Source organism: Pipra filicauda, unplaced genomic scaffold (assembly GCF_003945595.2).
Source record: "Pipra filicauda isolate LSUMZ 115617 unplaced genomic scaffold, ASM394559v2 scaffold17_size4572894_pilon, whole genome shotgun sequence".
In the NCBI taxonomy this organism is placed as follows: Eukaryota; Metazoa; Chordata; class Aves; order Passeriformes; family Pipridae; genus Pipra; species Pipra filicauda.
Genome location: NW_024104287.1, coordinates 3634221 through 3658145, shown reverse-complemented (window position 1 = coordinate 3658145; position 23925 = coordinate 3634221). Strand labels below are relative to the sequence as shown.

The following is a 23925-nucleotide window of genomic DNA, read 5'->3' as shown; positions in this document are numbered from 1 at the left end:
TTCCCAGGTGAGAACAACCCTTTCCTACCTCTAAGGAAACATATATGGCACAGCTAAACCCATTAAAGAAAAGGCCCTTTAACTTCAATGCCCCTCTCATGCTTCTGGACCTGCTCTGACTGTCACAGGTCAGCAATGACACCAATTGCCTGCAGACAGTCTGGCTCTTCTTCAAATTTCACTTTTAATGCATCATCTACTCACAGGCAAAAAAGAAACAGCCAAAAAACATTCACCAAATAAAAAAAAAAACAAACCAGATACATGACTGCAGACTCAAATTCACAAACCAAGCCTTCAATAGCTTCCTGTTACACCAGCACATTGCACATATAGTTGGCTATCTTGACTAATTTTGGTGGGGTTTTTTGAGGGGTTGTTGTTTGTTTTGGGGAGTTTTTTCAGTTTTTTTTTTTTTTGGAAAGCAGATCACATTTCCTCAAGCACCACGTCAGCAGCAAGATACCACTCAGTGTCTCACAGCATGGGTTCAACCCCCAGCCCAATGGCTCTTACATAAGTGAGCACCGTTAGAGGGAGATACAATCAAAGCAACTAGGATGCAGGCCGAGGAGCAAACACCATCTCCTTATTCTCAAGGTCCAGAGAAAAAAAAAAAAAAAGAAAAAAGAAACCAAACCCCCAAAAAACATGCCTTATTAGTCACATTTGCTTACGAACCAATTCAGCACCATTGGTTGCTTTAACTCAAATCATACTGCAGTTCCCCCCACAATTTCAGGCTACCTGTAAATAATGTCCAACACACCTCCAACATGGATGTATATGTGTGTAAAAATACGCATTTCTGGGGTGCTGTTTACAGTGCAGAGTGTGTTTTGATCTCGTGCAGATTTACACATCAAAGAACCTTTCCCATGGCCCCCACAAGCCGCAGAGCAAACCCAAGCGGAGCAAGGAGGACGCTGGTTAGGAGGCAGTACCTGCACACCTACAAAGTAAAACAGATGCTGTTGGAAAACAGCACCAATAAAAATCACAAGTTTAGAAGTGAGAGCTTTAAAAAGCACCACGATTAGTCACATTCCAGAGGAAGGAGATTATGCTTTTTTTGTTAGATTAAGGGGGAGAGTGAAAGAAAAATAATTGCTCTCAATAATAGCTCCAAAAGGCGCAGTCTGGGAATCATTTCTAGGTGAGACACTTAAACAAAGAAGATGGAGCATCCCTCTCTCTTCGGGGAGGAATGCTTCCTGCTGGAGACAGGGTTCAGATACCAGAAAGCGCTTTTTACACGGGGCTATGGAGACCAACACACCCATTGTCTACTAGGAGGGGCTTTCCTGCATTCAGAGATGCTGCAGCACAGGCCAGGTTTTGGGGGTGGAGGGTTGAAGGAGGGCGTAAGGGACACCTGCAATCTTTTAGGCATCTCCATCCATGTTTACAAATTGTCCCAAGTGGAAGCTGCGGGGTAAAAGGAATTAGGAAAAAAAACCCCAAAACACAAAACCCACCACAGTTCCATTCAAAGGAATCAAAACAAGGAGAAGGACAGATCAGTGCCTTTTCAACAATGGCACCACCAACTCCCAGGGCCAAAACCCAAAAAAGCAGAGAGAAAAGGCACAGACAAAAGGGGTTGTAACACTCGCCTCATCTCAGAATAGGGTTATTTTAAGCCTGTCTCCCTGGAGCTACCCTAATATTTTCTCTCATGACTCAAATCACAGAGGAAAGGAGTTAGAGCAGAGGAGAAAAGAAAAAAGAAACCAAAAAAGAAGAAATTGAGCTAAGGCTGACACGGTAACACACCCTTCTAGAAGGGGTAAAGCCCCAGAAGAGATGAAAGGCAAGCTGAGCTGTGCCTTACCTGGAAAAGTGTGTGGGTTGGGTGACCCTCTTTTAAGGCACTTTGAACAGAGGACGTGCACAGTGTAGTACAGGCCCGGCCATTCCTGGAGCAGGACATTCAGTTCTTCCACTAAAGGCGTAATAGCTTGCCAAGCTGTCCAGATATTTGGTAAGGACGCATGACTAGCGATAGACAGAGTGTCTGGCTGCAGAGCTCCCCTGGCCGGCCGGTAACTCACCACCACAGGCACCTTTCCCCGGTAGGCATAAATCTGGTATTTGCCATCTGACCGCTGAACCACGTGGCTGTTGATCTGGACACTGTAGCGTGCAAACAAGCCGGGTGGGAAAATGAATGGAAAGCTATATTCAATCTGCAGCTGCTCGACCAAGAAGGACTGTCCGCTCAGATTGGTGCCGTTGATCCACGCCTCTGCATGGGGCACCTCGTTTTTCACGTAGCAGGGAAACTTGTACCAAGCAGCTGCCCCATTTAAGGGCTTGCATTTGGGTTTGTTGACACAGTAGCATAGCCCCATCTTCTCCAGCAGCTCCAGGATGAGCTGCAGATCCTCCCGGCTCTGGACGTGGGGCTTAAGGAGGAGACGGATAACATGGGCAGGGAGGAGGCCATGCAGCAAGAAGCCCTCCACGTAATGATGGAGCTGAGTGGTCCTCAGTTCGTCAATCTGAGTGTCACTGAGCAGTTTCTGGAGCAGCACAGTGGCATCCCGCTGGCAGAAGACATTGAGGATGTCAATGAGCCGTGGCAGGTTGTGGAACACGTACTCCCGCAAGGTGAGGTGCTCCTCAAAGTAGAGCAGCTTCCCACTCTCGTGCAGGTAGGACAGGGCACTCTGGAGCCGATCCTCTGTCAGACCCGCCTGCAAGCCCAACCGGGCCGAGTCCCACCAGCTAAGCCACAGCTGCTGAGCTTGTGGCTGGAAGTGCAGCTCCTCCAGCACTTGCCAGGATTTGGGCAACACCCGGTGCAGGTTTGGGAAGATATCCCGGTGCTCAGCAACGGAGAGGAGCTTGTCCCGCAGACGACGCACCTGGCAACGGTCCTGGCAGCTGAAAGGCAGCACTGGAGAGAGGATCTGTGGGCGGTGGTTGAGAAGGTACTGAAACTGGGCCTTCTTTCGCCGTAAGTTCTTGTCTGAGACCCCGTAAAAGGCAGCATGCGGGCTGGAGCAGCGCAGGTCAAAGTCCTGCCCCAGAGCCTCATCCACCTGCTGGACTAAGCTCTGGAGTCCCTCAGCATCCCTCTTTTCTTGCTGAGCAATCTGGTGATGGATGTCCAGGCACTTCTCTTCCAACTCCCGCTCCGCACAGAGGTCAGCATGGGTTCCCACCATGCACACCACAGCATGGGGCACCTTGGAACTGAGCCAGTGCAAGAAATAGCCCACAGAGGGGTAGAAGTGCTGAGGGACGTAGGCACTCAAATTCACCACCAGCACATACAAAGCTCCAGGAGAGAGGAAGAAAGACTGGATCACATCATAACTTGGGTCCCCCGCCAGCTCATACACAATGAATGTCAAGCCCCTCTCTGCATCCGCTGTCCAGTCCATCACCTCGATGCCCTTGCTGCCTCCTGACAGTCCTAGTCCTGAGGGTATTTCGGGGGCATTTGGTGGCAGTGATGGTGCAGGGCATGGTGTCTGCCCTTTCACTCGCTGAGAGGGGACGTGAGAAGGGATGTCCTGCTGCTCAGCGGGGAGACGTTCCTGCTGCTCAGCGGGGAGACGTTCCAGCTGCTGCATGACAGGTACCCGTGCTGAGGAAGTGTCCTGAAGCTCAGGGAAGGGGCAACACCCAACTGGCACTTTCCCAACGTCCTGATGCTTGCCAGGAAACCCTCTAGGCTGGGTGTTCCCTGCCTCCAGGCTTCCCATATCCCCTCTCTGCCTATCTTCCTCCATGAGGCATCGTCTCAGCAGGGTCTTTCCTGCATCCTTTAGGCCCATGAGGACCAGCTTGAGGCGGGGTTTGAGGGCAGGCTGGGAATGGGCCAGCTCTTGTTGGTAGGCTGCGATGTAGGGGATGCCTTTCATGCACACCTCATAGGGGGGCTGGATGAGGGGGTTGTCTTTGATCTTCCACAAGGTGACACGGGAAAGCTGCCCGAAGCCCTCAGGCAGGATGGCAATCTGGTTGCCTTGCAGGACCAGCTCCTCCAGGCTGTGGAGGTGCACAATGGAGTCAGGCAGGTAGCGGATGCGGTTGTTGTCCAGCCAGAGGGTGCGGAGCTGGTGGAGCTGACAAAGGCGAGGGGGCAGCAAGGTTAGCTGGTTGCGGCTCAGGTAGAGCTCCTCCAGACTGTGCAGCGCCAAGATGGCAGAAGGGAACTCCCCCAGCAGATTGGAGGACAGGTTCAGCATCTTGAGCCGCTGCAGCCTGCCGAAGCCAGCAGGCAGGGCCTGCAGCCGGTTGCCGTCCAGCATGAGGCTCTCGAGGGCGCTCAGCTGGCAGAGGCCCTCGGGCAGGGCCACCAGCCCGGTGCCGCTCAGCCAGAGGATCTTGAGGCGGCGGAGGGCAGCGATGCCCTCGGGCAGGGCCCCGAGGTGGCGGTTGCCAGAACAGTCGAGCTCCTCCAGGGCGGCCAGCTCCAGCAGCGGGGCAGGGAAGGAGGGCAGCAGGTTGTGGTCGACGTCGAGGGTGCGGAGGTGCCGCAGGCGGCCCAGGCCCTCGGGCAGGCGGCGTAGGCGGTTGAAGCTGAGGTCGAGCTCCTCGAGGCAGCCGAGCTCGGCGAGTCGCGGGGGCAGCCCCGGGCCCTCAGCGCCCAGCTCGTTGTGGCTGAGGCTGAGCTTGCGCAGGCCCCGCAGCCCCGCCAGCGCCCCGCCGTCCCCCAGGCCCCGCAGCCGGTTGTGGCTGAGGTCGAGCTCGGCCAGGCGGCCCAGGTGGCGCAGGGCGGCGGCGGGCAGGCGGCTCAGCCGGTTGCGCCGTAGGCTGAGCACCCGCAGCCCGCTCAGGGCGGCGCCCACCTCCTCGGGCAGCTCCTCCAGCCCCCGCCCGCTCAGGTTCAGCGCCTCCAGCTCCCCCAGCGCCGCCGCCGGCGGGGGTGTGCGGCGAGTCGCGGCGACGGCGAGGGGGGGCGGCGGCGGCGGCCCCCCCGGCGGCCCCGCGTCCGGCTCGGGCTCAGGCTCGGGCTCGCCGGGGCCGCCCCGCAGCTTCCGTGCGCGCAGGGCGGCGTCGCGCCACAGCCGCACCGCCTTCGGGGGCTCCGTCTGAGCCATGGCCGGGGGAGCGGGCCCCCGCCCCGCCCGACCCTACCTGCCGCCGCTGCTGCTCGCCATGGGCGCGGCCGCGCTGCGCGCCGCTGCCGCCGCGGCGGGCTCGGGGCTCCCTGCGGCTCCGCGCCGGCACTGCCGCCGCGCCGCTCCGCGCACGCACCGCCGCCGCCGCTGCCACCGCCCCGCCAGGGGCGGGACGCGGTCACGGCCCGGCCCCGGCGGCGCCGCACCGCCCCCGCGCCGGGGACACCCCGCCCCTGCCCGCCGGGCACCGGCTGCTCCTCCCGGCAGAAAGGGTCCCCACCGCTGGCCTGAGCCTCTCAGCCCGCGGCTCCTGCCCCCGGCACTGCCCGAGAAGGAAGCGGCCCCTCGGGAGCCCCGGTAGGGTGGGTGAGCCCGCCTGGCGCTGAAGGCGGTGGGGCAGCAGAGGCGGCGGTGCCGGCGCTTCTCCGGGACCCCGGTGTGTGACAGCAGCCGCCGCCCCGGAGTCTAGCCCTACCCCTGGGCTTGCTGAGAGGTTTGCGAGCCGCCCGGCTCGGCACAGCTCACCACCTAGTGAGCTGTTGTGTTGCTCTGCGTCATTTTTGCACCAGGCGAAAGGGATTTTATCATGCAGCCCAGCAGGAAAACGAGACTAACCTTCCTTCCCATTCAATAACTGTTTCCGTGTTGGGAGAGTGTGAAAGCCTATAAGTCCTCTGTTTAATCGGAGCAACTCTGCCACCTTCCTGCCGTGCTTTGTTTCCTGTGCTGCATACATCTGGCCAGACGCTAAACACTGCCTTCTTCAGGTTCCTCAGCGAAGCTTTGCTCCAGGGGGTCGGAGAAATAGACCTGGAAATTTCCACTGCTGCTACAGGGGGGAAGCAGAGTCCCTTCACAGCGAGACAGGCTGACGGAGGCTGTGGACACTCAGCTTTCCTGAGTTGTGTGACTTTACCTTTACGATTGCCAGCGATGCACCGTGGCCAAAGGTCCAGAGATTTTAAAGCATCACTGTCTTTGTACAGCACTGAATACTCCAGCTTGCTTTGGGAGCTTGAGAACATTTCCCCTGACCTTGTCACCTTATAACATTAAAGCGTGCTATAAGCTATTACTTCAGACCCACAAAGAGAAAAAAAAAAGCATTTTAAATGAAAAGTAGTCCACAGGGCAAACAGCTTCACAGCCTTTATTCTCTTCCTTATTGTGGAGAGCTCTCACAAGAATGATACCTTCCCTTTTGGATGGCCCTGTGCATCTAACTGTATTCCCACCTGGGATGAAGGAGAAAGCTGAACTGACCTGGTGCTGAGCCATAGTCACTGCATTAAATTATTAAATTTACAAATTACTAAGACTACAAGATTGCAAAGGCACAAATTCAGTTCCTGTCTTTCCCATCAGTAACAGACAAGCAGGGATAAAATAACCTTTTCAGGCCCTCTGAGTCCTAACAAACATTCACCAGGTTTCTGTTAAATGCCTTCCTGAGCACAACATCACCTGTGCAGTGAAAAACTTGCAGTGCTGACTGGTAAAGCCGGACAAAGGATACAAATGACAGGGAGGAAAGCCCACAGGCCTGAGAGAAAATCTGGCTGCATGAAGGTAAAACTCATCTCCGAGCAGGAATCGGGAGCTGCCCAAATTCAAAGGCAGCGGAGGCAGTCCCGGGATCTTGGCTCATTCTTTGGCTCCAGGGCCACTTGGGCTCAAGGGGAACAGGTATGCAGGGATATTCATGATCCGTGAGGCTCTGCTGAGAGGGCCTAAACCTGGGGATAAAATTCTTCCCATCCTTCCTTTGTGATTGGTGTCAGATCCTGGCCCTGGGAAACAGAGATACTTCATGGCCTCTTGCTAAACTGTGCCCATCTAGAACTAGTTTCCAGGGTTGCACTCAGTTATTTTCAGAGCATCCCTGCAGTGGGTCAGTACATCTTTTATTTGGGCTAACCCAGTTTTTGTGTCTTTGCTTTTCTGAAGATCACATGGAAAGTAACCCTTCTCTGTGTGCCAAAAGGAGCACGCTCCTTCCCTGTTTCAAAAGTAGCACATTCATTCCTCACTGAGAAAAAGTCATTCTCTTCTCCCACCCTCTTGCCCAATTGCTCTTGTGATACCAGGTTGATGGTTTCATTTCCACCTCTCTACATGCAAACCCACCCAACCTGCTGCTATCAAAATCACATTTTTAAATCAAGATGGTGTTTCTAGAAATAAGAGGTCTCTGCAGGGAAAATTGGCCCTGGCTTCAAATTTGCAGCCAATTTCCTTCTTTCTGGTGCCTTGTGCAGGTAAAGACAGAGAAAGCAGCATCATTACTGGGGGCCACCCACCCGCTGGTGCCCAGGGGCACTGCAGATCCTCTCTAAGGCCAAGGCCGTCTCCCAGTTGCTCTGTGATCTGCAGCAAGTGTGACCCAAAAGGCATTATCCTCTTGTTTCCCGTGGGAAAACCGGCCAAGCCCCTCCACCAGGGATGCTTCAAGCAGCTGTTTGGCTCAGCCAGCTCAAAAACACTAGGGAGAGAAGCACTTATCTCCATTTGCCCGCTATTAGAGGTCATGGCCTGTACTAGACATGTCTTTCTGGCAGCACGCAAGGACAGACAGGGAAAATTTTTTCCCTAAGCAGGGGAAGTTTTGACTGTCAACCCTCCTATCACAAAATATGCAAAGCAGCAGGAACTGAATGCCTCCCCAGCATAATGAAGAGGAGGAAAAAAGTCATGCGGCACTAATCAAATTTTGATAAGCTCTTCTAGGTGGTGAATGAAGCTACGCCAGAAAACTATGATGAACAGCATGCTGGCACACAGATGTCCCCAGTGCTGCTTGAAGGTTGTCCAAAGAGGAAAGCTCTGGTACTTTCCTATGAACCTTACATTTTATCCCACTGTACCCACTCGGGTGTGCAAGTCTGTGATGGTGTCAGCTAGAGACGGTGTCCCTTGGCTTCTTCAACACATTCATCACAGTTAGAGCTGCCAGCTGTGAGTGACATAGTTTCTGGGGAAAAGAAAGATTTTATTTCTCAGAAAAGAGAACTGGCTTTTGGTATAGACTTAGATGACCCCTTGTCTTTCCATCTTCTTAGGCAAAGGAGACATATTTTTCCGAACAAGACTTCCTCGTTTTCTCTCAGCTTATTAGACTTCCATTAAACATGAGGACCAGCATGCTGGATGCTGGGTTTGGAGCCATTTCATGTTTTTTGGAGGTTAAAAATATTCAGAAACCACCCCAAGCCCCTGTTCTAGCTGTCATCAGCTAGGGCTGAGAGGCAGGTGGCTGTAAAATTGCCAGGAAAGCTATAAAGCATTTTGTATTTAAAAAAAAAAAAGAAAAAAGAAACAAATCCCATTTCAGTGGATTCCATTAGACACCAGAATTGCATTTGAAGTTATTAATTTTAAATAGTGGTCCTGGAAAGTCCTATTGATGGGATTTAATTATTCAGATGAAATCTGAAGTGCCTCCACTTTACTGAGCCCTGCAGCTGCATCATTAATAAGACTTCTATCTAAAGCAACTTCCTCCTGGGTCAGGTAAAAGACACTGAGTTATCTACAGTATTTTAGAACCTGACCCTGGGCTTTGCATGACAAGAGGTGCAAATGTAATCAGCTGCATGTGACAGGACATGAACCTAAATCAGCTCAACAGAAACATCAAGCTACTGTGGCAGGTGCATGCAGAGAGCATGGGCTCTGGCACCAGTGCTGAGTGAGGCTGGCATCTCCTTGGGAAAATGCTTGCCCTCTATACCACCAGACACACAGGCCAGATGATAAAAACCTCTGGTTCCTGCTTCAGTAGCAGTTGAAGAAGTCATGTTTCCAAGGGCTCGGTGGCTGGCCAGGGAACAAGCAATGGGCTCATGGAATGCTTTTGAAGATCCTCTTCATGTTCCTCTGAACTCTAAGTAGAAACCCGGAGCAAATTTTGCCCAGAACTGCATTCTCTGCACTGTTTTGCCCACCATTTCTTCAGGAATGCTATGAATATACCCCAAAGCATACCAAGCCAATACAAATGGTGATGGCAGCACTTGAAGAGATCCTGTACATGCTTTGGGCAGGAGAAAGAGAAGGGCTGGGGTGAACAGCACTGCTGCTTGCCTCATCTCTCTGGAAGGGGAGCAGCATTGCTGTACATGTGAGGCAGGAAGATGGAGGCTTGAGGAAATTTGGGATTGCAAAGGTGGGAGTCTGAAGAGGAGCCACTTGGCATCACACCCTATAAAATCCAGAGCCAGGCCCCACTTTCTCATAGATAGGTCTCATACTGTGAGTCCTAAATGCTTTGCTTGTACCTTCCTAGGCACGGCTTTCATAGACTCACAGGAAGGTTTGGGTTGGAAGGGGCCTTTAAAGATCATCCAGTCCAACCCGCCTGCCATGGGTAAGGACATCTTCAACTAGATCAGGTTGCTCAGAGACTCTATGGCTTTCTGCTCACAGCTTTCAGGAAAGGCTGACCCAGAGCATAGCATTTCCTAATCAATCCTATAACCAGCAATGAATTTTTAAGGGCAACATGAATCCCAAATCTTAAAAAATATTACTTGTATATATTAAAATTATTATGTACCAATACATTTCATAAAAGTGTTGCTACCTGTAGCCTTGGTTTATGGGAAATACAGAGGGGGTAAAGGAATTTGTTTGCCACTGATGCCACAAAAGCAACTGGATGGTGAAATGTAACTTGTGGAAAGCCAGCGGTGAGCTGAACAAGTGCATACTTATGCTCTGGCTGTTTAAGTATCTTGCAAAGCTTGGTTCTGACAAAAAGGATGTTGCAATTAACTTGCAAAGTCCGCTTGGAGTTTTGAAGTGAAAGGTGACTGTGAAGCAGCAGCTGTCCAGATTCAGGTGTCAGGGAAATCTTGCTGAGCTATCTCAGTGCTTGGTCAAGGCCCGTGCCTTCAAAGTCATGGCACAAACAAGAACTGAGCTGGGCACATTTAAGTGGATCTTCATTTACTGCTCCACGAGTCATGGGGATTGATTTCATGCCTACCTTCTCATCACCAGCAGAAAGGTACTTAGTAGCCCTAGCCCAGATCCTAATTTCTTCTGAATTCCTGTTTTCTGATTTTCTGTGCTCCCAGTGTTAGACTTGGACAGTGCTTCTTCAGCATGTCACTTCCTAAAGCCTTTTTGCTACCAAACAACTAAAGCAGATCTGCTTGCTAGGATGAGGCTGTCTGGCCTGAGCCATATTCAATCCCATTCACAGGAATTCCTCATCACTCTTCCCATTCTCTGACCTGTGGCTGCTGCCCCACTAGGTGCACAGAGAATTTTCCAGAAATTGTTGCTGTTGATATTATTCTTGTCAATGGAATCTCCCTTTTGCTCACAGATTAAAGTTGAGGTAAGCAAACTGGAGATATCTAGGAGACAGTTATTGGGGCTTTCTGACTTAAACCATAACTGATGTTTATATCCTCCCTAGATACCAGTAAGCCAGGAGAACTTTGGTCTCAGCTTCCTGCTGCTTTCCAAATCCAAAACAAAATCCTTATTTAAATGCTGCTGGTTATGCCCATACAGTTCAGATCTGTTCATTCCATGGAGGGCCTTAAGGGGCTGTTTCAGTCTCCAACACCTCTGGATTTCTCTTTCTTACTGTCAGCACTGACAGTCACCTTCTGCCTGGATACCCTTGGCTTCCTGTTCCACCACTCTGCACTTTGTTTTTTCTGAGCAGATGGAGCATTCCCCACTTGGCTCTCTCTACCATTTGCTCTAGGTGGTTTTTCAGTGACTGCCTTGCTTTCCTCCCTGAAATGAGTGAAGAAGTGGCCTTTCAGCTTAGCTAATAAACTTTTAAAGAACTGCCAAACTGCATTTAGGTTTCTCCATCAGCTTGCTCTCCCGTTGGTTTAATTCCATCACTTCCTGGCTTTGGGAAAGGAGCTGTACCGGAACGAAGCAGCATTCAAGGCCAGGTTGGATAAAGCCTTGAGCGACCTGGTCTAATGGGACATGTCCCTGCCCATGGCAGGGGGGGTTGGGACTGGATGATCTTTAAGGTTTATCCCAACCCCTTAACATTCTATGATTCTATGAAGCTGCCGACTGGATCGCCTGCCGGGGGGTGCAGGTGGTGAGCGCTGGGACAAGCGCCGGCTCCCCATGGGAGCGGGGTAGCCCACCCACCTCCGGCACGACCCGTAAAGGAACGTGTTTTGTTTGTCACTGATGCCACAAAAGCAACTGGATGGTGAAACACAAACTGTGGAAAGCCAGCGGTGAGCTGAACGGGTTCGTACCGGTGCCTCTTAAATATCTCGCAAAGCTTGGATCTGACACAAGGGGGCGTTGCTATCAGCTTGCAAAGTCCTTTCGGAGCTGTGAAATTAAAGATAAGGCGGCTGTGAAGCAGCAGCTGCCCACACGCAGGTGTCGCAGCCGGAGGAGAGCTGCCTCACGTCCACAGGGTGTTCTCCGCAGGGACCGCCGACACTCTCCCTGCCCACCCGGGCCGCCCCTGAGGCGCCCCCGCCCCGCCCCGCCCCGCCCCGCCCCGCCCGGCCCGGAGCGCCGCGGCCAGCCGGGACTGCACGGCCGGCAGGGTACGGCAGTGCCCGGCAGGGACCAGCAGTGCTCATCAGGGTACAGCAGTGGCCGGCAGGGGCAGCACGGCCGGCAGGGGCAGCAGTGGCCGTCAGGGTACAGCAGTGGCCGGCAGGGGCCAGCAGTGCCTGGCAGGACCGGCAGCGCCCGGCAGAGCCAGGCGCGGCCCGCGCGGGGCGGTGCCGCCGCCGCCGCGCCCCCGCCCCGCGGGCCCCGCGCAGGCGTCACGTCCGCGCGCAGCGCTCGCGGTTGGCGGCAGGGCGGAAGCGCGGGCGGGGCGGCGCCGTTGCCGCAGTGACGGGGCGGGAGGGGCGGAGCGGCGCGAAGATGGCGGCGGTGCCGCCGCGTCGCTCCCAGCACCACCATCACCACCACCACCCGCCGCCGCCGCCCGGGCCAGCCTCGCCGCCGCCCGCCGCCGCCTCGCCGCCGCGCAGCCCCAGCCTGGCGCCGGCCGCGCAGCGCCACAGCCTGGCCGGCCCCGAGGGCGAGGCGCCCCCCGACGCGGACCGGCCTCCGGCCGCGGAGTGCTCGGAGGGCGCGGGCGCCGCCGTGCCGGGCCCGCCGCCGGGCTCGGGCAGTAGTTCCAGCGGCTCCTCCTCGTCCTCCTCCTCCTCGTCCGCGTCGTCGTCGTCGGCGTCGAGCCCGGCGGCGGAGAGCCCCGAGGCGGCGGGCCCGGGCGCGGCGAGCGGCGCGTTCCGCGAGCTGCTGGAGGCCTGCAGGAATGGGGACGTGACGCGCGTGAAGCGCCTGGTGGACACGGGCAACGTGAACGCCAAGGACATGGCCGGGCGCAAGTCCACGCCGCTCCACTTCGCCGCCGGTGGGTACCGGGGCCTCCCGCGCCCGGCCGGGGCCGTGACAGCGGGCGGGACGGGGAGGGTCAGGCGCGACCTGGTTCCCCAGGACTGTCGGGAGAGCGCAAGCCTGAGCTGGGAGAAGAGTGTGAGCATACACACTCACTCCCCCGGCGGTGTTTCGCTACAGGCTGCGGGGGGATGGCTGTTAAATCCCCTTCCTTTGGGTGCGACTAGTGGGAGAGGAGATCCTGGAGGCGTAAAGAGACCGTATGCTTTAAAAGTGTGGACGATGTTCTCTGTGCTTGACACATGGGCTGCTGCAAACTTGTGCTCGTGGGCTTAGGAAGTGAGAAACAAATCCAGGACAGAGTTGGTTCGAAGTAAGGGTTTCATGTATGTTGTAGCAGCTCAGGGACCCCTGCGATGCACATGGATTTGGTAGGAAGTTTTGATGCCTTGTCCTTTGTAATTTGTTTTCCTTTCATTTGGGCATAGCTGCTGATTGATCTCTGCATCTCTAGTGGCCTGAGTGGGCTGGGGAAAGAGGTGAAGTGGAACAACTGAACTTGATAAAAGTTACAGATGTGTCCAGAAAAGAATATGCCTCTTTGTGCAGAAAAGTCATTGTGATCAGAACTAATGTCATAAAAGCAGTTTAACACTGATGTCCAACAATGTAGGTTACCTGGAAGTAAATATTACCGTTTGTCAAGTAAAGCTGTTACAGGTTAGTGTAGTTCATAAAAAGAACATTTTTTACAAGGTGTGTGATCTTCATTGAAGGGACAAGGCATACAAAGTTCATGATAAAAGTAAACTAAGGGAGGTGTTTTAAATCATCAGCCTGAAGTCAGGACTTGTACAACTGCTAGGTCTGTGGTCGGGCTGAGGGCTTTCTGATGTATGCCACAGGACTGGACCCTATATACTGGAGCACACAGATATTGTTTGAGCTTGAAGTGGTGCACTAGTACACATAAATTAGTGTAATAAGACTGTATTGAGTGGTCAGTACTTAAATGCTGGCATAGGGGTCTAAAACACTGTGTTAAAATCAATAACAAAATGGAACATTTTATGTCATGGTGTTGCCTGGAATCTAAATAGTGCTGTACAATTTATCAGTCAGATAATATTCTCTGCAATTGTATGGGTTTGTTTTTGTTTGTTTTCAAAGTACAAGTGGCATTTGACAATGCCCCTAAGGGAACTTTTGGTCCTGAGCTGTTTCCTTTTCTTTCTTCTCTGGTCCCTGAGCTCTACCAGTGAAGCATGGCCTCATGCAAGTGGAGTTTAAAATATAGTGAACTTCTGGGGCACAGAGATGGACGTAATTTGAGTGAACCCTGGAGCAATAATGCTGGTACCAACTGCATGTGTGCACCTGAAGTTCTTAATGTTTTGGAAGGCTTGACTCTGTTCTGCTTGTTTTGGATTTAGACTTCAAGTTAGACCTTGCTGCTTCCCTTAAGACTCCGAGATCTCAGGTTGTAACTTCAGCGCTAGCACAGACTGTAGTGCTGAAGCTGCACTAGTAACTTCTGCTTTGATTAGGGAAGAAATGGACAAAACTTAAGGGGGTAAGGCCTTGAAAGTTGATAGTCTCAATAAGATGTTACTGTAATAGCAGTGGAAGGTGATTCCTTGTAGCATAAGGAAAACAGCAGGTGAAGTTCCTGTACCTAACAAATTCCTGTATCTGTTTTTCTGGATTTAGAAACTTAGATACCTATTTTATCTCAAATCACAGTATGTCTGGTCCAAGTGGATTTGGCATGTAATAGTATTAGGTAGATTTCTTATTACAGAGATCTTGAGGTCCTGTATTTTGGAAAGGCCTATAAGGAAGCATGTTATTTGAATGCAACTGATTTTAGGCACTGTGTATCTACCAAAAATGCTGTGTGTTTATTTCATCTCCTTTGTGGGCAAAAGGAGAAATAAAACTTGTTTGCTTTTGAGCATAGGAGACTGCTGTGTATGAAGCTGTGTTTTGGCTAATAGCTCATGTTTATGAGCCATACCTAACTGTGAATTGTATGGCCTTCACTAGGGGAATGGGAGGTTGAGAGTGCAATATGTCGTATTTTAAACTGCTTTTTTCAAACCTCTTAAAGGTAAACTCTTAATAGAGTTTTACTTCTGATTTTGAGATTTGTGAAAGAGGAATTCTTCTAATTTCTTCTTCATTTTCCAATTTTAGGGAGAGATGGATTTTATTTTTTTCTTCCCCCCAGGTACTTCTCTCCACCCAGCTCAGTCTGTTTTTTTCAGATGTTGTTTTTGGCAGCAGTGCCAGGCAGTTAAGTTACTTTTGCTATAATAGGGAAGGACAACTTCCCCAGTTCTAGTTTCTTGTAAAAAGTACTAAGTTCAGGCTTCCATTGACCTTTATGAGGTTTCTAATTTCAAAATCACTTTTATGTCCTTTCTCATGGCAGAAGGACTGTAAAAGGGGTGACTTTTGAGAGCGTTCGGAATCCTTGGCATGTACATAAACTGGGTTAAGGTGAGAATTGAAATATCTGTAATCAATTATTTTAAAAGCTGGACTTAAACCTAAAGCTGTTCCTAGAAGCTGGAGTCATCTGTGCATTATTCACTTCCAGATAAAATGTGCGTGGCCACATGATGTTGAAGCAACAGCATTAACCACATTTTCTTTATCTGGGATATCTGAATTGTCAATTGATCTGAGTAAAGGGGAATCAACTTTTCAACTCTATTTTGAAATGTCAGGTAGTGTGCTGACTAAAGCTGACCTGCTTTGCTTAGCTATTAGTAAGGCAGAAATTATTATTGAGGCCATATCAGGGTGTTATAGACTTCTCTTGCAAGCAGAAAGAGGTTGAACAAAGGATTGTTTTCCTTTCATCCTCCAACTGGACTGTTATTCTAGCAGAGCATCTCTTAAAGTTCTGGTTGACTTTCAGGATGTGTGGTGTTCAGCTTTTCCTTTGCAAGTGATTTGAGGGTTTCTTTTATAGAAGTATGTGTGCTTGGAAAGTGGAAAACTAAGTACTGTGTCAACTGCTGTGTGGATTGCAGGATATTTGAGTCTCTGGTACCAGTGCAAGCTTTGACTATTGTCCAGCAGCACCCACGAAGCAGATTCTACAGACTTGAAAGTGATTGAGTGAATTAAAACACACACCAAAAAAGAAAGAAATTAAGTGGAGGTATGAGTGTATGTATATCTTTTGTATGCAGTTTATTTCAATGAAAACTAGCTTGCTTATAACTAAAAAAAATTAAAAAGCAACTGTGCTAGGCATGAACAAAGGTATGTTTGTCTCAGTGTTTTGTCCATGCTGGTGGCCAAAAGCAGATGTCTGGGGAAGAGTTATACACTTGCCCTCTTCATATGATACTTCTCTGAGTACTCTTCCTGCAGTTCGTAGCTCAGTGACCATTTGAGCAAAACCCAGTTTTGACGTTATTAGAAGCTCATCCTGTGGTAAGGAGTTAATTAAATAATTGGAGTTGTATTAAAAGTAGCTTGCTTCCTCTTGTACTTTCCACCCTCTTCACTGGAATATCCTATGTTCTGCTTGACAATTCTCTTCTTCAAACTGGATTGAATGAGGCAAACTATTTCACTCCCTTGCTTTTCCACTGCACTCTCGATCTAAAGATGTTACCTATTTTCCTTGAGAAAGATCTTAACTGTCATTGTTTATTTTACCAGATTATGAAGATGTTTACTCTATTATATACCCCTCACTAGTTGAAAAAAATTTGTCATGGCAATCCTGCATCAGACAATGTTGTTGCCACATAGTTGACAAAATACCTCCTTTGTGTGGATAATCAAATGATTTGGTTGCTCTGTGTGTATGTGAGAGGTAGCTTTTTTTCCCCTCTGAGGAATGCTATTGACTTTCTTTGAATGGTGGGATGATTTCAGTCTATGCGATAATGTGTCACATCTTAGGTGTACTTTGTGTGGGATACTTTGCTCTCAGCCTAGATCCCGATTCTGTGGATCATTATATGGTCTGTGAGTTGGGGTGCCTGTATTGCTCCACTGTGTTTGAAGCAGGTTGGCAGTGATGCTTTCATGGCTCTGTGTGTCATCTCCATGCATAGCACTCTCATACAAAGGCTGACTTTCTGTGACTTTTCTACCTTTAATATGCCTGGATGGGAGTGTTTGTCTGAAATCCCAGCTTTTTCCTGGAGCCAGCTTGGTAACAGACTTGCTTCTTCCCTTCTGAAAATGGGTTTAGCCCTACAAAAGGATATATATGTATTTACTGCTGACACCTTGATTCATATGGTTTTAGGCCTAGTCCTTGCTGGTAAGTCATTAGTAATAGCGCCTCTTTCAGAAATGACTAGGTGGATGGACGTGGTAGAAGTGAGCTGACTCCAAGCCAATTTCTTCATATAGCCACAGTTATAAGCTTGTCCAGTTCCACACTCATTTAATGAGAAGCTTGACTTCTTTTTGATTGTGAAGTTAGCCCCCTCGAGTTCTTGTGCAACACATTATTTTAGCTTTACAGTTACTCTTGTTCTAGTGTTTGACCCAAGGATATAGAGAGTACTAATATAGAGAGTAATTGCCGGACTGTGGCTTAATACCCACTTCTGTACTAAGGAGGAGGCGAAGGTTTCCAGGAGTGGCTTTTGGAAGATACGGAGCTGGGATCACAGACTGGAGTGCTCTTGGTAGTATCAGGCTCAAGCTTGGAGAAACTTGATTTAAGGTGACTTGTTAGAACATCAGTGATGTACAGAAAACCTTGTTTTCTTTTTGCTTGTATCTGTAGTAATGGTAAAAAGCTGTTTGGGGAAAGCAGTCTTCTGTAAGCATGCTTTTGATGTCACTAGTAATAACTGTTGGAAGTAAAAACTTTTTGTGAAGGCTAGCTTATATAATCATTCTTTTGAAAATTTCTAGAGTATACAGCTTTAATCCTGAAGGCATCACTTGGGTTGGGAAACAGTCAGTGGTCAGAGTTTAAGAGAACTGATCAAGTTGATTTGTCAACTAGCAAGCTGTTAATCATAAAAATGCAAGGTGCTTCCACATATGTGAGTGAGATAAGCAACTGAGGAGGCAGAACTGATATAACAAGCTACAGAGTGTTCCTTGAGGGAGAGCCAGGAAATGGCAAGAAGTACTTGTTAACTTATTACACAGTTTCAATCTGTGCAGAGACACCTGAATCGACCACTCCACCTGTGGTGCAATGTACAACAAATTAGCTAAAACTGCTCTGGGAAGCCTTGCTCGAGATATCATTCTTAAACTACTCTGACTCAACTTGTCGCGGTTATCTGATACATCCTCGTCACAGGAGAGCTCTGACCTTACTCACATGGTTAATTGTAAAACTGTCACTGGTTAATTCTGCCTTAAAATTATGCAACTTAGGACAGGATTAATATTTTTCATCTGGATTCATATGGACCGAATGAGGAATGCAAATTGTGTAGTCAATTAGGCAACCTTACAGGCTCAGAGCCTGCAAAATGTACAGTTTTCATGTGAAAAAAGATGAAGTGATGGTCTTGACTTTGGAATTCTTTCTTTTATGTTTTTTGTAGCACTTGTAATTCTTGAACTCTGTTAGTGTCACAAGTGTATTATTTTGTAGGAAGTTCAGCTTGCTTTATCTGTGACTAATAACTTGTTCTCTTCAATTGTCTTCCAATACTTTGTGCAATGCGTCTCCTTCCTATTTAAATATCCTTTGAAGGAATTTACAAGAGGATATAAATGAAAATCTCAGACCTTCAGTAATACTGAACCAGCTGTCCCTTTTCCCCATCTTGAAGGCTTTTTAGTTTACCTAATTAAATCACTCAGTTTAATTATGTTCTGTCTCAAAAGTTTGTATGTCTCTAAGACACTCTCTTCCACTTCAAGGGCTTGTATTCTCATATAAGCTCTGTTTAGTGCTCTAACAAGGGGGGGCACATTTCATAAGAGCATCTTTCCTGCTTTGTTTAGGGTCACATTAATACCTACAAGTGTACACAAGTGTGTTACACTTTTATGAAACTTAACTCCTTTTGGAGTAGTTGTGTTCTTAAGACTAAGCAGGTGAAAGGAAGAAAAATATCTGATGAGAGTTAGAAATCTTCCATGTCATAAGTCAAACTCTGCATATAACAGCAGCTTTGCAGAGGTTGAAATTGGCATTTGGACGAATTCATGCTGTGTGGGGATCAAGTGACATTAGTTGGGCAGCAGATGAAGCAGTACAGCTGTACTTAAACTGATCAAACTGACTACTCATGCTCACTGGGCAAAGCATTATTCCAAGTCTAGAGGGGAGTCCATCTATTTATTTGTTTGGGTTTTTTTACCAAACTTTCTGAAAATGAGTCTTGGAATTGGGAAAGGAATTGTGTCTTTTGAGGCTATTAGAAACTGATTGTAAGGTGTTACCATGTGAAAGCTTGTGACTAACTGAAGGGAGGTTTAAGGTGGAAGCCCTAATAGGAGTGTGTAACAGAGGGTGTCAACTGGTGCTCCGGTTACTTTCCTTGTGTTGCCTCTCCCATCAGTCATTCTGCCTGCTCAGCCTGTTGCCTCTTGTTCCTTTGATTCAATGCCACAAAAAGAGATGGGACGTGACAAGCTTGTGGCCTCAAAGCAGGTTGTGACAGAAGAGCAGGATGTGTTGTCATGGCAGTAGTAGTAAGTAGTGTTCATCTTGTCTGATGGCATTTTATGAGTTTTATTTAGCTTAATTTTCAAGCTGCCGGTTTGCTAACTAAAGCCTTTTTCCAATTTGTACCTGTCGCTTTAGGCTGAAAGCGAGAAAAAAAGAGAAGAATATAGCATTGGCAGAGAACTAGTTAAGTGGTGTTTTCTGTGAATATTTGTGCCCATCTCTTAATTTATATAAAACTATCATAGCTATGTCCAGCTCTTGGCTTTCACTAAGCGTTAGTCATCAGTTGTTTCTGTGAGATGACTGGAGAAATGAAGAGCCTGTCAGTCACTCTGAATTTTTGCCTTTTTCTTTGATTTGGCTGGCAACTGTTTCACACTTAAATTTCAGATGTTCTCTTGTTGCTCCTTTTTTATATCGGGATTACTGGTTCCTTTCTCTCCTGGACAATGTTTTTTGAGGTACTACAACTTGCCTGAAAATTCTGAATTGTGTAAAGAAGCTAAAATGAGGGCAAAGCTTGTGCATTTTACTTGTGTGAAATAGCCAAGCTGATAAGGAACCCTGTCCATGTTGAAGCTGACAGGTGAATCTCATCAAAACAAGCTTGCATGCTGGCCCTTTAAATGGGATTCTTCTCTGTGGTTTCTCTGGTTTTGGATGTTTTCTGTAGGAACCTTCTATCGGGTTGTCTTTTGAGGTCTTTGATTGCACATCCTTTCTTAGGAACTCTTCCTTAGACTTTAGTTTACGAAGTTGCAATGGAAAAATGCAAGAATAGTGTTTTGAAAGTCATCCTAAGTGTCATCACATAAGTTGCTTCAGTTTTAACTGAATCATATGTGCTTCATCTGTCACAAATGGCTTTGCATGTGTTTTGTTTTATTTTTTTAATGAAAGATGAACCTGACACTGCAGGAGTTTTGGTAACTACAACTGCTTTATCAGGTTGGGTAATGTGATAATTTTAAAGACTTTCTGGCACTTTGTCAATTCAACATCTTAGGTTTGCAGATGGTGGTGCAGAAGCTGTTCCTATAATTGTTTCTCTGAAAGGTGAGTGGTATGGTGGGATGAAATCACAGTAGCCTTTACAGCCTCACAGTGCTTTTTGAGGACTGAACAGAAGAGGTAGTTCCCCAAAACTGTAAAGTATTTATTTCTGGCATTTTCAGAGATACCCTTATCAATGACCCCATGTTCAGCAATACCTTGAAGAAGTATGTGTATAGTCCTGAAAATTACAACACTGAACAATTTGAAAAGGGGTCGTGGTTTTCAGGTATACTCAGGTGGTTTTTCCTTGAGAGACAAGAGGCACGTGTAAGCCAAATGCTTATGCGGTTTCAGCAGTGTTTTTAATAGTTCAGTATATAAAAACTAAAGGCTAATAAAATGTGTTGATTCACTGTTTAATTGAAAGCACCCTTTCCTAATTCTTGTCTTGCTCAGTTTTCCTTTGCCAGTCAAACAAACAGTATAACTGTGGGAGCTTCAAGGGCTTAAGTTCTTGTTCTTTATGTCCCAGGCTTGCTAGCTTTACTCTGGGACCAGATATGCTTTGTTTGCTGTTGCACCTATTTAAGCTGTCAGTTGCCATTTAGAAACTTGCAGGTGATGTTCCTTGACTGCTTTATAACAGAAACAAACAAACGGAAGAGTTTTCATGCTGGAAGCTGCAGTGATTTACAGTAGCAGTGGCCTTGCTGGCGGTTCAGTTAAGAAAAACATGTCTTCTGGTAGCAGTTTTGTCATGATAAATAAATATCACTTTTAATAATACTAGTTTTGATTCACATGCTTCCATTTCTGTAGTGTAATTTCTAATGCGCAGTGATCTCTATATAATGTACCAGAAAGCTTTGAATCATCTGCAATGGTGGACTAAAATTCTATTGCTGAGTGGGGTGTCACTCTGATTGTGGGCCCCTCCGTGCAGCTTTTGGGACTCAGCAGCTTGTGGAGCAGCTGCTGAACTGCTGTTTAGCCCCATGTATTAAAGAAAACCCACTTTGGTCCCTGCCCAGTGTGCTAACTTGTAATGGTCCAGCATCACTGCTGAAGCAGCTGAGGGCTCTGTACGGTGGGAATGGGAGAGTGTTTACAGAGATAGAAAAGTAACCAGGCTGGATTTATAGCTGGAGCCCCTGAGCTATGTTACCACACAGGATTAACCGAGGAGTGGACTGCTACAGTCTCTACTAGATGTGTGTGTCTGTGTTTGTATCCATGGTGTCTTCCCCAGCTGCTTCTTCCATCTGCTCGTTTGTGTTTTATAGAAGAAAACTTCTTTAGGCGGAAATAAAGATTTTGTTAAACTGTCATCAGAATTCTCAAGCCGCGGTAAGCCTTAGCAAAAGGGTATTTTTTTTTGTTTTGGCTCTGCATTAGTCAGCTTGTAGAAAACTTCTGTCCTTCAAAGCGTGTTGAAGGACTCTGTGCCTCACTGAAGAGACAGTGTAAATTCCTGCAGAAAGGCTAGCCTGCAGCTTGACTGAATGCTGGATGTCAAGTTGTAACATTAGCCTTAACTGGATAAGCTGATGTGGGTGCAAAGCTGCTAGATCTGGCTTTGAGATCTTACCGTATGGACTGTGGGGGAAAAGCATGTTAATTCCAAGTTACACATCTGCATAGCTGTAACCAGTACACTGCTCTGGCAAAAAGGGGCCTTAATTCGTTGAAATGGAGGTCCTGTTCAGGGACTGCAACTCTGGGGTAAAACATTGCAATTTGAGAGGTCTTTGTGCATAAGTTGTTGCCTGCGATGGAGGGTGCTGACTTTTGAGAACCATTTCTGTCCCTGTTTCAGCAGCATTTTGCTGTGCTGTGTTACAGGGTCATCTGGAGGAGAGCTGACAGCTTCTTTTTTGCACCCCTTGAACTTTGTGTATGTCTTCCGGAAGTGACATAATGCCTTTAGTTATGTTTTTGATAGTGTTTTGTGGACTAATACAATCTATAAGCTGCGGCATTTAATTCAGCTGTTTCATAAACAGAATTCATAGGTGTGGGATTCTTCATCCCTAAGCTGGTTGGTATACATGATTACCAGAAGACACAATAACTCTTAAAGTGACAGTCTTTTAAAATCAACAGTGATACTGCTTTTAGCCCTGAGGTTTACAGGAAATACAGCCCAGCCTTTGAGATACAACCTAGTATGAAAATGAACACTTGTGTTTTAGTTTAAAGTGTTCCTCTTGAGCTTGATTTCCTCCCCCCCACCCTGTCCTCTAAGGCAGTGGTCTCCAAAGTAGAGTGTGCAAAATATTTCATTGGGGTGAAGAAAATATATCTTGTACTGTTAATAAATAGAATGGAAATTTAAAAACAGCTATTATTTCATCTTTATCTCAGCCTTTTAAAGTTTCTATTTTTGTGCATGTTTATAATCTATGCAATAGTGCAGCAGTGCATGTAGGTGACTTATAAATTTTTTTGCTGATAGCATGTGTAATCAGAAATTTAGAGACTGCTGTACTAAGGCATTTGGGGCAATAGGAAGCAGATTTGGGCAGTGGAACCTTTCCAGGTTCATTGTAGACAACAAGCTAAAGGTGTTGGGGCCTGGCATAGTGATGCCAAGTTTTGAAGTGTATTAGTTTGATAATGCTGGCTTTGTGGTGTTGCCTTCCCTGGTCATAACAGAGGCTGCGTTCCTAGGCCGAGACCTTCCTGAGGCATTGTGTCCCAGCTGAGGCCTCAAGTCAACTTATCCATCAGCTGGAAGTTGTCAGACTCTGTAAAAGAGCAAGAACATATTTTGGGTTGAGATAAGGTTGTTCTGCTTGAGCACTGGAACTGTCCTTCGGGGTTTATTAATATGAGAAGTTCTCCTAGATGAACAGCTATATCAAGACATAGTATGTAAGATGGTTGCTTTAGTTACATACAGATCATATATTTTTTAAAAATTCACAATAAGCTTTTCTTGAAAAAAAATGGCAAGCCTATTGTAGAACTTCTTAATGAGATAGAGTGGCAGCTAGGCAGGTAATTATAATACAACACAGTTCAGCTCTGTCATGAGTGTAAGTGAATTGTCCAGCTGTTGTTGGAGCAGGTGAGTATAGTTTCACTTCATGGTGAATGAACTTAGAAATGTAAGAAGGACATGAATAATGTAGTTTGGTATCTGTGCACTGGAACAGTGAACAGGTTTAAATATTAAATCATGTTGTTTTGCCAGACAAATGAACAGAAATATGTTCTCTTACAGGTTTTGGAAGGAAGGATGTTGTAGAGCACTTGCTACAGACAGGAGCCAATGTTCATGCTCGTGACGACGGAGGGCTGATCCCCCTTCACAACGCCTGCTCCTTTGGTCACGCGGAAGTGGTCAGTCTGTTACTGTGCCAAGGGGCCGACCCAAATGCCAGAGACAATTGGAACTACACTCCTTTGCATGAAGCTGCTATCAAGGGGAAGATAGATGTGTGCATTGGTAAGTATCTGCCACTGGTTATGTTGCAGTTTTACCAGGTATGTTTTGTGCAGTTGTAATTGTTTATGTGCTGAACTTGAGATGAAAAATATTGCTTGTTCTTAAAAGCTAGCTTCTTTTAAAGTATAGTGGTATAGTGGGTATAGCGGTAAAGTGGGTATAGTGGTAGTAATTTAAGACTTACTTTTTTGTGGTATATAATACAAGTTTTGCAGAACTTGCATCTGAAAAACAATCCTAGAGAGGTTGGGTGAAGTCTCCTTGCCTGTTAAAGTACAATATTTAAAATCTGAATATATAAGTTTGTCTTTCTTGGTTGCTTTCAAGAAAACTAGTTTTACTAGATAAAGTCTTTACTTTTTGAGCTGTTCTATATGTTGTATTAGTGGTTAGGAAGATGGTTAACCTTTCATTATGTA

At 47.6% G+C, this 23925-nt stretch overlaps 2 protein-coding genes across 4 annotated transcripts in view; one reads left to right on the top strand and one right to left on the bottom strand.

Annotated features, from left to right (window-relative positions):
• MFHAS1 (malignant fibrous histiocytoma amplified sequence 1) overlaps positions 1–5143 on the bottom strand; it is a 35465-nt gene extending 30322 nt beyond the window's left edge. For all 3 annotated transcript variants that reach the window (XR_005563026.1, XR_005563025.1, XM_039379904.1), the window contains exon 1: positions 1835–5143. Coding sequence is in view for 1 of the 3 variants with exons in the window: in XM_039379904.1 (XP_039235838.1) it covers positions 1835–5057 (3223 nt within the window). In the remaining 2 variants the exon portion in view is untranslated. The remainder of the gene's footprint in view (positions 1–1834) is intronic.
• Positions 5144–11943: 6800 nt separating this feature from the next.
• The window catches only part of TNKS (tankyrase), a 133450-nt gene continuing 121468 nt past the window's right edge, over positions 11944–23925 (top strand). Inside the window, exons 1-2 of the mRNA XM_027721622.2 lie at positions 11944–12450; positions 23282–23506. Coding sequence (XP_027577423.2) covers positions 11955–12450; positions 23282–23506 — 721 coding nt within the window. The 5' untranslated portion in view covers positions 11944–11954. The remainder of the gene's footprint in view (positions 12451–23281; positions 23507–23925) is intronic.